This window comes from Carcharhinus amblyrhynchos, chromosome 5, assembly GCF_965287045.1.
Source record: "Carcharhinus amblyrhynchos chromosome 5, sCarAmb.v2.hapA, whole genome shotgun sequence".
NCBI lineage: Eukaryota > Metazoa > Chordata > Chondrichthyes > Carcharhiniformes > Carcharhinidae > Carcharhinus > Carcharhinus amblyrhynchos.
The window spans coordinates 81,301,282-81,319,245 of record NC_137328.1 but is presented as its reverse complement, the minus strand read 5'-3'; the positions used below and the strand labels follow the sequence as shown (position 1 = coordinate 81,319,245).

General features: G+C 41.0%; 1 protein-coding gene across 2 annotated transcripts in view; it reads right to left on the bottom strand.

Moving 5' to 3' along the window:
* Positions 1-17,964, bottom strand: part of chd1 (chromodomain helicase DNA binding protein 1) — a 176,072-nt gene that overhangs the window by 76,570 nt on the left and 81,538 nt on the right. For both annotated transcript variants that reach the window (XM_080189073.1, XM_080189074.1), the window contains exons 6-9: positions 14,290-14,418; positions 5,118-5,380; positions 3,910-4,135; positions 30-130 (exon numbers count right to left, since the gene is read on the bottom strand). In XM_080189073.1, the coding sequence (XP_080045199.1) occupies positions 30-130; positions 3,910-4,135; positions 5,118-5,380; positions 14,290-14,418 (719 nt within the window). The remainder of the gene's footprint in view (positions 1-29; positions 131-3,909; positions 4,136-5,117; positions 5,381-14,289; positions 14,419-17,964) is intronic.

Genomic DNA, 17,964 nt, shown 5'->3' with positions numbered 1-17,964 from the left:
TTTAATCATGCTTGTGTATGAATTCTTACCAATTATTCGCTCCACAAATTGGTATTGCCTGTGCAAATCATCCACCAACTCCTGTTGACAGTTGAAATATTCTATATCTTCAGGAGATGCCATTTTCAACCTAGAAAGTTAATTTTAAAAGTTTTCAAGAAAATATGTCCATTAACAGGGAATCAAAATCATTACAAATGATTTGGAGATAAATTAATCAAGCCTTTGGTTGAAAATAATTACCATAATCTTTACCCCTCCCGAAATATTTCCTGACATTTCCATTGTATTCCTATGGTTGATATCAATACTGCTCTTAATTAAGATGCCAGTAATGTGAAGTTTTAAGTTAAATATCCCCTCCCAAGGCAGATCCAGTCATCACTGGAAGAAGCTAGTATATATCCTGAAGATTTTTCCTGCAGTCATGTACTGAACAATTGGCTCGTTGCATAATAATGCCATGTTTCAATTACATACCCCAAAATAAAAGCCATCAAAATTAACTGTCAAGTGGTCTTGCTATGTTAAACAGAGCAATTTGCCAAGTGCTGAAAATTATACCTAAAAAACTCAGGTTTTTCCCAATTCAGTTCATAAACATTTCAAGTCATTGGGCATGGGCCTCACTGGCTAAGCTAGCATTTTGTGCCCATGCCAAATTGCCCCTGTGGTGGTGGTGGTGGGGAGTAGTTTCCTTGAAGCGCTGCAATCGGTATAGGTACACCCACAGTGCTGTTAGGGGTAGACTTGCAGAATTTTTACCCCACAACATTGAAGAAACGGTGATATATTTCCAAGTCAGGACAGTGAGGGACGTTCCCATGTATTTGCTGCACTTGTCCTTCCAGATGGTAATGGTCTTGGGTGTGGGAGGCGCTGCGTCAGGAAATTTGGTGAGTTCCTGCAGTGAACATTACAGACAGTACACATTGCTGCTGCGGTGTGTCAATGGTGAAGGGATTGAATGTTTCTGGAGAGTGCAAATCAAGCGGGATGCTTTGTCCTGAATGGAGTTCAGCTTTTTGAATGTTGTTGGAGCTGCATTCATCCAAGCAAGTCTAGAGTATTTGATCACAGTCCTGACTTGAGGACAGCACACTGGCACAGTGATTAGCACTGCTGACACTCAGTGCTAGGGACCCGCGTTCGACTCCTGGCTCAAGACAATGTCTGTGCAGAGTCTGCACATTCTCCCTGTGTCTGCAGGGGATCCCTCCCACAATCCAAATGACACGCTGGTTGGCTGCACTGGACATGCTAAATTCTCCCTCAGTGAACCCCAACAGGCACCAGACTGTGGCGACTAGAGGATTTTCACAGTAACTTTACTGCAGTGACTACTTGTGACACTGATAAATAACTTTAAACAAAACCTAAAAAAAACTTGTTCCTTGTACATGATGGTCAGACATTGAGGCAGTCAGGTGGTGAGTTACATGCTGCAGAATTCCTAGCCTCTAGCCTACGCTTGTACCACCACATTTATATCGTTGGTTCAATTCAGTTTCTGGTCAATGGTAACCCTGATGATGTCAATAGTGGGATTTTCAGCAATGGCAATCCCATTGAACATCATGGGTTAGATTCTCCCTTTCTGAGAGATGATCATTGCCTGGCACTTGTGACACAAATGTTACATTGGCATTTAGAATCACAGAAACCCTACAGTGCAGAAAGAGGCCATTTTGCCCATTGAGTCTGCACTGACCATAATCCCACCCCCAAATCCCTACATATTTACCCACTAATCCTTCTAACCTATGCATCTCAGGATATGAAGGGGCAATGTTGGCATGGTCAATCAACCTAACTCTCACATCTTTGAACTGTGGGAGGAAACCCACGCTGACACGAGGAGAATGTGCAAACTCCACACAGACAGTGACCCAAGCCAGGAATCGAACCCAGGTCCCTGGAGCTGTGAAGCAGCAGCGCTAACCACTATGCTACCGTGCCACCCCAAGCCTGAATTTTGTCTAATCTCGCTGCACTTAGACAGGGATTGCTTCAGTATCTGAGGAGTCGTGAATGATGCTGAACATAGTGCAATCACCACCACTTCAGACCTAATAATGGAAGGAAGGTAATTGATGAAGCAGCTGAAGATGGTTGAGCCTAGAACACTACACTGAGGTATTCCAGTAGTGATGTCTTGGATGCCACATTCAGTTAATGCTACCTTGATGTCACTCCCACTCTATCTCTGGAGTTCAGCTCTTTTGTCTGTGTTTGAACCAAGTCAGGAGTTGAGTGGCCCTGGTGGAACCCAAAATGAGCGTCCGTGAAAAGGTGATTACTAAGCAAGTGCCATTTGATAGCCCTGCTGATGGCCCCTTCCATCACTTTACTGACGATCAAGAGGGGACTGATGGGCGTTAATTGACCAGGTCATATTTGTCCTGCTTTTATATACAGGATATACATGGCAAATTTACACATTGCCGGGGAGATGGCAGTGTTGTAGCTGTAAAGGAACAGCCTGGCAAGTTCTGGAGTGTAAACCTTCAGTATTATGATCAGAATGTTGTCAGGATCCATAGTCTATGCAGTATCCAGTGCTTTCAGCAGTTTCTGATATCAGTGGAGTAAATCATGGTAATTAGCAGGAGGCTTCCTTGCACATGTTTGACCTGATGCCACAAGACTGCATGGAGTCTGGAGTCGATGTTGTGGACTCCCAGGAAAGCTCTCTGTCAATTGTATACTACTGTGCTGCCATCTCTGCTGGCCAGGAATAGTGTTGTTGGACACAGAATCATAGAATTCCTACAATGCAGAAAGAGACCATTCGGCCCATCAAGGTTGCACTGACAATAATTCTATCCAGGCCCTATCCCTGTAACCCCATGAATTTATGTTGCTAATCCGACATTAAGTGGCAATTTAGCATGGCCAATCAACCTAACCCACATGATTTTGATTCCATGAATATGATCACATCAAACCTGAGACACCTCTCACAAATTTGCCATTAATCCCCAGATGCAAGGAGGACAAGTCATCAGGGTTTGCCATTGTCATTTTCAGTGCCTGGGTCGATGCCAGGTAGTTCGTCTGATTTCACTCTTCTGCAACTTTTTAATATTTTGCTAGACGGCATTTAAGAGTCAACCACATCAGACCAGATGAGGACAGTAAACTTCCCTCCCTACAGACATCAGTAACCAGATGGGTTTTTCCATCATTAGTATCCTAATTCTAGATTCCTAGTATTAGTATCCTAATTCTAGATTCCAAATTTCCCAACTTGCCATAAGAACATAAGAAATAGGAGCAGGAGTAGGCCATCTAGCCCTTCGAGCCTGCCCCGCCATTCAATAAGATCATGGCTGATCTGTCGTGGCTCAGTTCCACATTCCCGCCCTCTCCCCATAACCCTTAATCCCCTCTCTTATCAAAAACCCATCAACCCGCATCTTAAAAATATTTAGTGAGGTAGCCTCCACCACCTCAATGGGCAGAGAATTCCAGAGATTCACCACCCTTTGAGTGAAGAAGTTCCTCCTCAACTCCGTTCTAAACCACCCCCCCTTTAATCTTGAGGCTGTGCCCCCTAGTTCTACTGTCCTTTCTGGGCGGGAAGAGTCTCTCCACCTCTATCCTATATTCAACCCCGGGTCTCTGGATTACTTGCCCAGTGACAATACCATTAAACTTCTTATACTTCAGGGAGCCTAGAGGTAAACTACTGTAATTCTTCAAAAAGATAGTTCTGTACCATTGGACAACAGGTGAAGAAATTATTGACATCTTTGTTCCCATTTCACATTACCACGTAGAAAAATAATTTTGGGGCTACAACAACAAATTTCATCAAGAAATGAGTAACATACAGTTGCAAAAGAATAAATGCAATTAAAAAAAATCAGCGTGTGCGTAAGGAATGACTAATTCTGCATAACATACCATCGTTTGGTTTCCTCCTCCTTTTTCTTGTAGTTCTCTAATTTCTTCATTCCTTTTGTATTCTGCTGCAGAAGTGTTTCTTCACTTTCCCAGGTGTTGTGGAGATGGGACCAGCCCTTCCATTTAATCAGATATTGCCGTTCTCCTACCTCTCTCAAGGAGTCAAACCCAGCATTGGGATTACCCTCAGCCTCTACTGCATAGGTAGTGGTGGCCGCACCAGTTGCTACACAAAAAAAAAGAAACACTTCAAACTAAAATGTAATTTAGTTTGCAAAGAAAAGAACTGTCAAGTTCTGAAGCACTTTAAAATTCAGTTGAATTCTATACAAATCATCCAAATCAAAACAGAATCCTCCCTGACCAATAGCCTCTGCTGGAATCTGCCTGCATGTGGACCTTAAGTTTAGGTGTGCTATGCTCGCTGTGCCCATCTCCTATTCGTGACGTAAGTACTGACAAGGCTCACTCACACAGGGCAGCACAGCTGCCTCACAGCACCAGGGACCGGGGTTCAATTCTGACCTTGGATGACTGCCTGTGTGGAGTTTGCACGTTCTCCCTGTGTCTGCATGGGTTTCCTTCAGGTGCTCTGGTTTCCTCCCACAGTCCAAAGATACGCAGGTTAGGTTGACTGGCCATGTTAAATTGACCCGTGTCAGGGGGATCAGTAGGGTAAATACATGGGATTACGGGTATAGAGCCTGGGTAGAACTGTTGCCAGTACAGACTTGATGGGCCAAATGGTCGCCTTCTGCACTGCAGTGATTCTATGATAATCGCGGCTTTGGCCAAAATCTTGGGGATGCCAACTGCCCGTAGGACAGTAACAACGAGGAATCACTACCTGCCAGATAGGGAAACGAATATTAATCCATATATCCAGGGTCGCATCACTGAACAACTGGATAAAAATCAAACAGAACTGATAACCTCCTTGCTCTTGTTTCACAATTCCATTGTCTTACTAAAATAAGTAGAGTGAGGCTTTCAATTCATGTTGTAATAGAACATAAATCTGTTTTATTATTGTGGAAATCTAATCTGAACATTAGAAAGGAGGGTAATTAGTACGGCTACATTCATCGGGCAATGCACAAGATGGTTAAATTATATCTAAATAAACAAAATTATTTCATTAGCATTCAAGCCAATACTATACCATTATTTATAGCATTTTAATACTCCTTTAAAGGTTTAGAAAATACCTCCTTTCCGTCCTACTCGTGATTCCATTACTCTTTCTAATGTTTCAAATTCTTCTTCTTCCTCAGGGGGAGGAGGGAGATCCTCCCCGCAAATTTCAAGTAAATCATCAGAATCGGTTTTAGCATCCTCATCTTCCTTGTAGCTGACATTAACTGTTGCCTGCCGACGAGAGCCCCTCTTATCATGTTCTTCATCGTCATCATCTGATGATTCAGTTGGTCTCTTCAGTCCCTTTCCTTTCTTCACTTTTTTCGTCTTAATCCTTTAATTATGAAAAATACAATTGTAAATTTCCTGACATCTCAAAAAGACTGGAATAGGCTCTTGAGCAATAATGTTGATACACTGTAGGAAGATTGACTCTGTCAATAGTCCAAACTTTCCATACTTCGCTTTTCGGCCTTTTGGCTGGGATCAAGTGTAGTGTGAACGTGCTGCACTTGGTTGAAGTCATTAGGTTACATTTCAGCTTCATCTGAAGCAATTTTTAAAAGCGGCATCTTGGCCTTTCAGCTAAGATGCAAATGAGATCAAGCCTTGGAGGAGGAGCTATGTCTACTCCAATCAGCTTGGATCATGTAGATCAAGCCCAACACAGAGGTGAGAGCTTCGTCTTGTCAGCTTGGATCGGGAATGTTTCAACTTGTTGAGACTCTGAATTGGACTTGATTGGATTGAATTGGAATAAAAACAAAAAAAAGCTCATCATATTACAATGTTACATATGCTGCTTTGCTTGTCATGTACTGTGTGTTTTAGCAAACCTTGGCAGAAGACCACGAACTTGAGCACCAAGCATGATCTGGACTAATCAGTGCTGACCACCTTATGTGATGTGTTTAATTAACCAATGAATGTAAATGGATGTTCTCTGGAGTAATGAATCATAATACTGTGTTAGAACAATAGAGAGAGACATCTTGTGAGAGGGAAAGGGCAAGCAAGGATGAGAAGCTGTTGTGCATCTTGAATGAACTCCTAATAAACTAGGGGATTTTTACAGTAACTTCATTGCAGTGTTGATGCAAGATACTTGTGACTAATAAATAAATAAACTTTACTTGTCCAAGACCTACGAGGTGTCAGTGAATTCTTGAATCTAACAATTCCGGCATCAGAAACAGGGTCACCGATCGGATCTCAACTTGAAGAGCACCCACAGACCCTTCAGTGCCAAGAGGGAAGAACACCTCTTAGCAACGGGTTCTTCTCCCTTACGCAATTCTAAATCAGCTGTGATTCTATATTCTCCGAACATCTTGTCCAAAGATTTCAGTTCAAGGCCGCACACTGAGTGTATTCTTTTAGCTAAAGGATAGCCCACAGTCGTTATTAACCCCTATCGGCTCGAGACCCCTATACTTGGAGTTAAAGATGGTAGGAAAGAGTAATAAATTAACAGAGGAAGAAATGATGCATCAATTGAAAGGGTTTGTAGAACAGCATTTTGATTAACCAAAAATGTTTGCTAAAATTGAACAGAAGTTTGGAACTCCCAAGGGACAGTGGGCCTTCAATGATATTAAGCAAACATGGAGGAAAGCTAAGAGATTGCCCAGCAAAGACCGTGTTCGCTGGTCCCTCGCCATGACGATTCACCTTAGACAGCAAAACAATAGGTTGTGCAGAATCAGACTGAAGGATTAAAGGGACTCCTGGATCAATTAGCTGCAGTATGTGCCTCGCTGAAGGAGGAAAAACGAAAGTGTCAGAAACTAGCAGACAAGAACATGATCCTGAAGCATAATAAAGCTCCGTCAATATCCATTCCCAGAACGTACTTTGTTCTGGAATAAACAGAACAGGTATGGGCAAGGCAGGAAAGGGAAGTTTATGAGGGAGATGAGTCTTCTTCCTTAGAGGAGTCAGAATGAAAGAGAAGAGAAAACACCGAAGAATATTTTTCCCTTGAAATATAAGGAGGTAAAGATTGAGTCTCAAAGAGCAACAGATGCAGATGAGGTCACTTGTATTTAGAACAGATATGGTTACGCGGCAGTCGAGATATTTTAGATATTATGAAATATGGCTAAGGGAGGGACAGGACTGGCAGTTCAATGTTCCAGGGTACAGGTGCTATAGGAAAGGTAGGACAGGAGGGGGAGTTACACTTTTGATTAGGAAGAACATCACAGCAATACTGAGAGGGGATACATCCGAGGGTTCACCCATTGAGTCTATATGGGTAGAACTGAAAAAAGGGGGAAAATCACTTTAATAGGAGTACAATATAGGCCCCCAAATAGTCAGCAGGAAATTGAGGAGCAAATACGTAAGGAGGTTACAGATAGCGCCAAGAAAAATAGGGTGGTAATAATAGGGGATGTTAACTTTCCCAACATTGACTGGGACAGCAATAGTTTTAGAGACTTGGATGAAGAGAAATTTGTTGAGTCCCTTTAATCCTTCAGTCCGATTCTACACAAACTATTGTTTCGTTGTCTAAGGTGAATCGTCATGGCGTATTCAGGAAGAATTTCTCATTCAGTATGTGGATGGCCCAACAAGTGAGGGGCAAGACTTGACCGCCTCTTGAGAAATAAGGAAGGGCAGGTGTCAGAAGCGTTTGGGACCAGTGACCAAAATTCTATTAGTTTTAAGGTAGCTACGAAGAATAATAGATCTGGTTCAAAAGTTAAAGTTCTAAATTGGGGCAAGGCCAATTTTGATGGTATTAGACAGGAACTTTCAAAAGTTGACTGGGGAAGTCTGTTGGTAGGCAATGGGGCAACTGGTAAGTGAAGGCTTTCAAAAAAGTGTGTTAACCAGGGTTCAGGGTAAGCACATTCCTTTCAGAGTGAAGGACAAGGCTGGTAGAAGTAGGGAACACTGGACGACTCGGATATTGAGACCCTGGTCAAGAAGAAGGAGGCGCATGACATGCACGGACAGCTAGGATCAAGTGGAGCCCTTGAAGAGTATAACAGTGTGTCGGAGGAGAGTTGAGAGATAAATCAGAAGGACAAAAAGGGACACAAAATTGCTTTGGCAGACAAGGCAAAAGGAGAATCCAAAGAGCTTCAACAAATACACAAAGGGTAAAAGAGTAACTAGAGAGAAAGTAGGGCCTCTTAAGAATGCATGATGTGGAGATGCCAGCATTGGACAGGGGTAGGCACAGTAAGAAGTCTCACGACACCAGGCTAAAGTTCAACAGGTTTATTTGGAATCACAAGCTTTCAGAGCACTGCTTCTTTCTCACTCACGTGAAAGCTTGTGATTCCAAATAAACCAGTTGAACTTTAACCTCATGTCGCAAGACTCTTAAAAGATCAACAAGGTCATCTATGTGTGGATCCACAATCAAGGAGTGAGATCCTAAATGAATATTTCTCATCAGTATTTACTGTTGAGAATGGCATGGATGTTACGGAACTTGGGGAAATAAATGTTGATGACTTGAGGAGCATACTTAGAGGTGCTGGTGCTGGAAGTCTTAAAGTGCATCAAGGTGGATAAATCCCCGAGACCTGATGAAATGTATTCCAGGATGTTGTCGGAGGCTTGGGAGGAAATTGCAGGTCTCCTGGCAGAAATATTTGAATTATCGACAGCCATTGGTGAGATGCCTGAAGATTGGTGGGTGGTAAATGTTGTACCTTTGTTTAAGAAGGGCTGCAGGAAAAACCTGGGGACTACAGGCTGGTGAGCTTAACATCTGTAGTGGGTATGTTAGAAGATATTCGTGAGAGACAGGATCTGCAGGCATTAAGAGAGGCAAAAACTGATTAGGGACAGTCAGCACGGCTTTGAGTGGAAAATCACGTCTCACAAATTTGACTGAGTTTTTTTGAAGGGGCCTTTGACAAGGTACCGCATGGTAGTTTGTTGCATAAGGTTAAATCTCATGGGATCCAAAGTGAGATAGTCAAATGGATACAAAATTGAAGGATATAGGCCAAATGCAGGCAATTGGGACAAGCTTAGTGGTTAAAAAAAGGGGCAGCATGGACAAGTTAGGCCAAAGAACCATCAAGAGTATAGAAACACAGGGGGACCTAGGAGAACCATCAAGAGTATAGAAACATAGAGGAACCTAGGTGTGCAAGTCCACAAATCCTTGAAGGTGGCAGCACAGGTGGAGAAGGTGGTGAAGAAGGCATATGGTATGCTTGCCTTTATAGGACAGGGTATAGAGTATAAAAGCTGGAGTCTGATGTTGCAGCTGTATAGCACGCTGTTTAGGCCACATTTGGAGTACTGCGTCCAGTGCTGGTCGCCGCACTACCAAAAGGATGTGGAGGCTTTAGAGAGAGTGCACAGGAGGTTTACCAGGATGTTGCCTGGTATGGAGGGTCTTAGCTATGAGGAGAGATTGGGTGAACTGGGGTTGTTCTTCCTGGAAAGATGGAGAATGAGGGGAGACCTAATAGAGGTGTGCAAAATTATGAAGGGTATAGATAGGGTGAAGCGGGAAGCTTTTTCCCAGGTCGGAGGTGACGATCACGAGGGGTCACTGGCTCAAGGTGAGAGGGGCGAGGTATAACTCAGATATTAGAGGGACTTTTTTTTTTACACAGAGGGTGGTGGGGGCCTAGAATACACTGCCAAGTAGGGTGGTGGAGGCAGACACACTGGCATCGTTTAAGACCTACCTGGATAGTCACATGAGCAGACTGGGAATGGAGGTTTACAAATGAATGGTCTAGTTGGACCAATGAGCAGCATGGGCTTGGAGGGTCGAAGGGCTTGTTTCCTGTGCTGTACTGTTCTTTGTTCAAAGGGCCAGCTTCTATGCTGCAAACCCCGATAACTGAGAACTTGGCATAAAAACCTTTTGCTGTTCAGATTTAGATCCCACAATGTCTGTGGCTCAACACTATTTTGGTGACCTACATTTTGATCAGCCCAAGTGAGTTGGATTTCCCTTTGCTGAAGTTCTCAGCAAAATCTGCAGCTCCTGGGATCGTGTTTCAGATAAACTAAATACAAACTGGATATTAAAGTTGGGACATTTCTGCTCTATAGGATTCAGCACCACTTTAAGCATTAGCATTCCTCACTAAGCCATCTCTCTTAAAACACCGGACACATTAAACATTACTAAACACTAATAGAACATTAATGAAATTATCACCACTTTAATCAATTAAAATCAAATATATGTAAATAGACCTGAAGTAGGAAAATGGTTAATGGATTTTGTATCTAGAATATGTCACAAACATAACCCTTTATCATGACTGATCTTCTCAAGCTTATACCGATCATGGCATTAATATAAGTTATTTGTTCATGTCTTACATGTTTTAACTTTCATTTTTATAATGACAGATAGTTTAATGTGGCTGTTATTTTGTAGACTTTGCAAATCTTACCTACTTGTGTTAGTTGTACATCATTAGCAGATGGTAGTTTACGATACCGGCTTTTGATAGCCGCTGATGGCAAATCGCGATACCGGCTTTCAACAGGAAGGGTCCTGCCGGGACAGTCATGATCGCACAAGTAACTTCAAAGACAGGAATGCCAGTACTGCTGCAGGAAGGTTTTGAATTGTGACCGTGTGTCATGACTGCAGCTGCCAGCTGGACTGTGAATCGTGATCAAATCTAGGGCTGTATCATGACCAAGGAAGGAAGACCTGGAGTTCTGGCCGGAATGGGAAACCTGATATCGTGATCGACACTAAGACTCATGATGTATAAATGTCCACTTGTGTTTGTGTTCTATCAGAAGTCTGTAGTCCTACTTCTCCCAAATTCTGGAATAAACCCCAGAGTTTTGAAATGAAAACCACTGTATTTTGACTCACTAACAGTCTGAAGTGTTATTTTACCTACAACAGAACTGAGCAACTAAGTGTTATTACGCTACACCCATGATCTGGCAATGTAGAAGTGAGTCCAATATTAACGTTTTTTAAATCATCTTAATGAAAACCACATTCCACAGCATAATGATGGTTTCATTTTCACCAGTAGCCTGTTTCAAGATTTATTCCTGCAATCCAGACAGGGTGTAATAAGTGGTATCTCCTAGGAATTTGTGCTGTATCTCCATTTATCAAAGAAATGGAATGAAGGAACAGAAAGCCATTTATCCAAATTTGTTGACAAGACCAACTCAAGTGGCACAGTAGGCAGATGGAAGCAGAGTTGCAAAGGGACTGCAAGTACGCAAAATCATGGCAGTTGGAAGTTTAATGTGGGGGAGTGCAATGTCCCTAATTTTGAACCCAAGATTAGCTAAATGATTAGAAGCTATGATCCGTGGAAGAGCAGGAAGAATTCAGGAACAATGTGCAGAGACCATTAAAAAATAGTTCTCAGGTACAAAAAAAACAAAAAGGTGACAAATGGGGTGGCATGATGTCACAGTGGTTAGCACGGCTACCTCACAGTGCCAGGGTCCTAGGTTTGATTCCCAGCCTTGGATCATGGTGCAGAGTTTGCATGTTCTCTCAGTATCTGCATGCGTTTCTTCCGGGTATCCTGGTTTTCTCCCAAAGTCCAAAAGACGTGCATTGGCCATAACAAATTCTCCCTCAGTGTACCTGAATAGGCGCCAGTGTGTGGTGATTAGGGGATTTTCACAGTAACTTCATTGCAGTGTAAACGCAAGCCTACTTGTGACACTAATAAAATAAACTTTATAAGTTTAAATTTAGATTCATGTGGCCTGGAATACAGCTGGGTGAAAAATCATACAGTTGAATAACGCTCTGATTAAAATGCACAGTGGACAGTCAGAGGGTTGTTCCCAGGGTGAAAGTTTCAATTACAAGGGGGCACAGGTTCAAAGTGAGAGGGGGAAAGTTTGAGGGAGATGTGCAGGAGAAATTTTTCACGCAGAGTGTGGTAGGTGCCTGGAACGTGCTGTCAGAGGTGGTGGTGAAAGCAAGCACATTAGAAACATTTAACAGGTATCTGGATGGGTACATGAATACGGAGGGAAGAGATATGAACCAAGTAAGGGCAGAAGGCTTTGTTTAGTTTGCGCATCATCATCGGCATGAGCTTGGAGGACTGAAGGCCCTGTTCTGTGCTGTACTTTTCTTTGTTCTTTAAAACCTGCATATATGCAGCACCTTTCATGATCTCAGGATGCCCCAAAGCAATTTAGTCAATTAAATGTCTGTGAAGGAGGTATGTAAGAAACTTATGCAGGAAATACAACAGCCAATTTACACATAGCATACATTCAGCTCTGGGCATCAGGAAAGACATTTGGTCTTGGAATAAATTTAGCACAAGTTCACCTGTGTAATAGCAGGGCTGAGGGTTAAATTAAGATGACAGATTGCATAAACTAGTCTATTCCCTTATGCTCTGAAGATTTAACAAAATGTTTAAGATGACTAAATGGTAAGAGAAGTACAGAGAGAGGATCTATTTCCTGGGGGGCAGTCCAGAATAAGGGTGGAAACTTAATAAGATGCTGTTTTTTGTACTGATTCTCATTTCCCCTGCAAGTTCTTTTTCATGCCTTGTTTATGAAAAAGCAATTACCATTGATTATGTCATCCATTGTTATTTCTCGGGATCCCTTTCATTCACCTGTCTCGTTTTGAATTTTTGTATACTTAGTATAGTTAGTATAGTACTTCCAGAATTTTGATTCAGCGACAGCAAAGACACAACGATACATTTCCAGATCAGGATGGTGAGTTGCTTGGTGGTGTTCCCCTGCATCTCTCTCTTTCTTGGTGTGATCCAGATGTTTCAACGTGTAGTGTTTGGATACAACTAGTGGCTTGCTTGCCATTTCAGAGGGCATTGGTGTGTGTCTGGAGTCACATGTAGGTCAGGCCAGGACGGGGCTTTTATGACAATTAGTAAGATTTTTATTAAAATCCATCCCACCATCTGTCATGGTGGAGTTCAAATCTGGTCTCCAGAACATTATCCTGGGCTTCTGGAGTACCACTACCATTGGACAATACCACTACACCACCACATCCCAGCCACGAATCACAAAGTTAACTTGCAAACACAGCAAGCAATTAGGAAGGCAAATAACATAGTATATTTTGCAAAGAGGGATTGTGGTATAAACTAAAGTTGTGTTACTGCAATAATACAGGCATTGAGGAGGCTACACCTGGAAAAATTTTTACCTCCTTTCCAAAGGTAGGATATACTTGCCATACAGAGAGTACAACAAAGGTTCATTAGACTGGTTCCTTGGATGAGGGAACTGTCCTGTAAGGAGAGATTGAGTAGACCAGGCCTATATCCCCTGGCGTTTAGAATATTAGGTGATCAAATTGAAAATTCTTAAGGGGTTTGACGAGGTAAACGCTGAGAAAATATTACTCTGGGCAGTGAAATATAGAACACAGGGTCACAATCGCAGAATAAGGGGCTGACCATTTAAGACTAAGAAAAAATCTTTGGAAACTGTGGATGCTCAGTTGATGAGTACATTCAAGACAGAGTTTATAGATTTTTGGATTCTAAGGGAATTAAGGGATGTTGACAATTTTGGAAGGTGGTGTTGAGGTAGAAGACCAGCCACCATCAATTGAATGACAGTGCAATCTCAAAAGGGCCAAATGCTAAATTTTACTCCTATTTCCTACGTTCTTACAAATAACGTCACAAATTACATCAGAGTCACTCCATATGTTGCTAATTTGGGATGTGCTTTCAGCTCTTCAATATCATCTGCCTGCCAGAGTTCCCCTCTTGAGAATTTCCTCACTAGAAATTCTAGAAAGCATTCTGTTGCTATCAATAGTATATATAAATATACAATATATATTCTACATATATACATACACATCCATCTGCTTTGAAAATCATACGGTAAGTATATTAATTATGGAACTTATCCAACTAGTTTTCTACTCTTCTTCTAGTCTTTTGCAAGTAATAGTTCCTTGCTCAAAATAATCCCAATATCAGCTGATTTGTAATTTTTACAACCATTGGTCTTGACAAAGAATAAGGGACGGTTAACCAGACGACAGAGGACATAATATCCAAGCAAAGTCTTGTGCTCAATCGATATTCACATATGGTTACATAAAACAAGGGGCACAGAATAGTGCATAAGGATGAAACCTTTCCAATTTCTGTCCTCCCTAACTCAACAAGCCTTAATATCATCTTAGTGGAGACCAGTTAATAGCACAGACCAGCAAATGAAGCACCATATGACTGAGAAATTAAGTGAGCCTCTGATGGAGTTGACTATCGATCAGGGGTGCTAACTCTTAACTTTTACCTGTTCTGGGGTTTTCTGCTTTTTACTTTGTTGTTGGGCTGGTAGTCAGACTCACTGTCTCCTGAAGTACTCTTCTCTCGATCATCTTCCTCCTCCTCAGAACCAGAACCAGACATGTGCCAGTCTTCACTAGAGAAATGAAATTGTGTTACAAGAGGCAATATCCATGATACTATGGCATAATGAAATGCTTTAGCAGTTTCTGAACGTAACATTCTTCCATATCACTTGCGCAATATCCAGAATAGCCTATTAGTATCATGGAAGCACCAGTAGAAAAGCTGCATTGGTTCAGAAAGGCTCACCACCACCTTCAAAGGACTAGGAATAGGCAACAAATGTGACCATCTCAACCCACATCCAGAGAATAATAAGAAAAACCTTGCAATCCAAAATCTATTGCATTCATGAGCAAAAATTTCGCTTTTACATGTTTTCATTCCAATAAAAAATTATTTAGAAATAATAAAATGCATACTTAAACTATTTTTTCACTTCAAGGTATTTTCATTAACAGAAATGGATCATCCCTAATGCGCATCCATTTGACAAGGTCCACAGAAGTCTAACAGTTGTAGGATGGCTTGATTCAAGCTTACTTTAGCAAGTTACTTGTAGAAAGCTGGCACAAATTGACACCATTTCTGCAACTGTTCAATTCAGATATTAATTGACCCAATTCTATAGAAGTTATTACAGTTCAATTTAATATTCTGTGCTTGATTGCAAGTCTCAGATCTTAATTTATGTCATATTTATTGACCAATGCAAATGAACTTATTTTATTTAACCATATGAGCCATTCCATTTTCAATTATGCCATTTTAAAACTATATTTTTATTTAACTTCCCTCTATTATTGTACTTATAGCTCTCAACAATTTTTGCTACATATCTCTCCAAATTTTTTTCCCCCAACATCTCTTGTACATTTTAACTCTTCCAGATGTCCATTTTAATTTGTGTTTGTCCACTGTAGTGGCTGCTGGTTTAGTTGATGTTTATTTATTTTTTGTACATACTTTTTTCTCATTTAATATAGTTTTAAATATTTTCCAATTTTCTTTAACTTTTATTCAGGCACGCATTCTTGGTTTATTGTAGTTCACCCCTGATTCCATCAAAATTTGCCAAATTGAAATTATGCATTTTCATCCCAGCGCTTGCTGGTATGCATTGTCAGACAGCCTGTCATTAATCCAATGATCGTCAGATACCTTTCATCAATAGTATCTGATTGTTTTCAAGTCTAGATGGGACCTTTCTCTGGCAGGGTCTATGACCTGCTGCATCATGAAGCAGGGATTTAGTGCTGCCAAGGGCACTGGAGCACTTAAAAATAGTTTTACTGATGTTTGGGGGCTCATGATTAATACATAGGAAAACAACACAATAGTAGATTCAGAAATGACACAGCCATATGCTTCCTTGGAACTCCTGATCCTCAAAATGTGGCACAACACCCCTGCCAAGAAGCAGTCTTGTGCTACCCTTCCCAGGTCAGATTCAAGTGCCACCCCTTCACTGTGCATTCCCAGTTAATACTCAATTGTCTGAAGTCACCATTATTAGCAGCACCCTCAGCATGTATGATGTCGTTGCCTTCCTTTACCAATCTCAGCAGGTTTGTAATGGAACCCAGCTGTTAATCCGTTCTTTTGCCTTTTCTGAAATTTTCAACCATATTGTTGCTGCTTTTCCTTCATGAAATAATTTACATCTAGAACACTGCATATCCAATCTATTGCTTAATCACTATTTAGCAATTTACATCTCTAACAAATTCACTTTCAATTTAGCTGAGTCATATTTGAATAATCCCTATGATACTAGATCTCCCTGCAGCTACATTTGCTTTCAATTATCAGTACTTTGTTCCTTGTATTTCTGACATTTAAAGTCACTCAATTGAGCAGATTTGTCCTAAATTTTTAATCTCTAAGACTATTTACAATGCCTAGATCATTTTCTTGCTTTACCTTGCCTAGTCTCCAAGTGCTGAATTTCCATAAGCACAGGACTACCAAACCTAGTGGTACTTATTCAAAATTTTACTAACAGCATAGACAATTTCTTAATAGCACCAACGAAATATGTTAATAGGAGCAACACGAAACATTAATGTAATTAACTCATTGTCAGTTAGCTCAATTGACTGGGTAGTTGTGATGCAGAATGACATCAAGTGTGTCGCTTCAATCTTTGTATTGGTTGTGGTAGTTGACGGTGGCCTACTTGCTCGCCTTGCCTCACACATTCAGAATAGTTCCCCTCAAGTTCTATAACTAATTATGTCTCTGTAATGGAGAGAAATGCCTATGGTTCTTTGTGGTTAATAAGCATTGTGAAATGGCAACAGATGTGATTTTGAGCTTTATCCCACAAGTTCTATTGCGAGTCGCCCTAGCTGCAGGTTGCAGCATCTTACATTGAGGAGAAGGAACAATAATGAGGAAAGTATCACACCTGGGAAGCCTGTAAGATCCTTGAGCTGTCAAGGTGGGGACATTCATAGTGCTGTGCGATCAGGCCCAAAGTTCAAACTTAAAACTATCTGTTCCTGACAAAGATGATCATTCCCAGGTGTAAAAGGTTAACCAAAGAAAAAAAGTTGAATGGCGGGAGAAATAACCAGGAAGATATATTCTTTCACTTGCTAAACTTACTTAAGAGGGCAATGGCTTACTATAAAAACCAAGTCTTGTGATCCGTAACTACATTAGCAAACTTTTCTTGGGTTTATAATCCTGCCTTTGATTCATCACACCTGTGCTTGCTGATTTACACTGGTTCCCATTTGTGCAAAGCTTCTATTCTCAAATTCTCAGCCTTGTTTTCAATCCCTCCATATCCTTGCCCTCTCTATCACTATAGCCTTTGCCAGCCAGAGATATTTGTGCTTTTCCAATTCTGGCTTCTTCAATGTCTCTAATTTCATGCTTTCTACCACTAGTACCATGCCCTCACCTGCAGAAGTCCTGACCTCTAAAATTCCCTCCATGAATCTCTCCCTTTCTCTTCTTTAAAATTCTCCTTAAAAGCTAAACTTTTAGTTATCTGCTCTTACATCTCCTTATATAACTTTATGTCAAGTGTTGCTTGACAGTGCCTTGGGACATTTTACTATATTAGTGGGTCTACTGCATACAATTACACGTTGTTGTTATTGTAGATAAATTGAATTCATGCAGAGAAGTAGAATCAGAGAACTTCAAAGGAACTAATTTAAAGTTGTGTTTGCATTGAGGCAAAATTTGAAGAGATATTTCAAAAGGTTATCAGAAAGAGTTCCTGAATGTTTATGTTTCCTGGCATCTTCACTATAATGTCACACTTGCAAAGAATCTCCTTTTCTTCATGATCAGCAGTTACAAACATCAAGATGCACCATCCATTGCACATCTAATTTTTAGATTTCCAATCGGAAAAGTGCCTAAATCAATTCTTGACCAGTTGTGACTGAGAGGTGTAGAACTGAACCAAATTAATTACTTGCCTGAGTACCAAAAAATACAGCTTATGTAATTTAAATTAAAAACAATCATAGGTGCTTCGATGAACTCAGGGCCTATTCTTATTTCAAAACTATTTCTTAGTGTGTCAAGCACAATTAAAAATTTCAAAACAATTATGAACAAATGACATCCTACAAGATTGAGGCACAACTGGAAATGG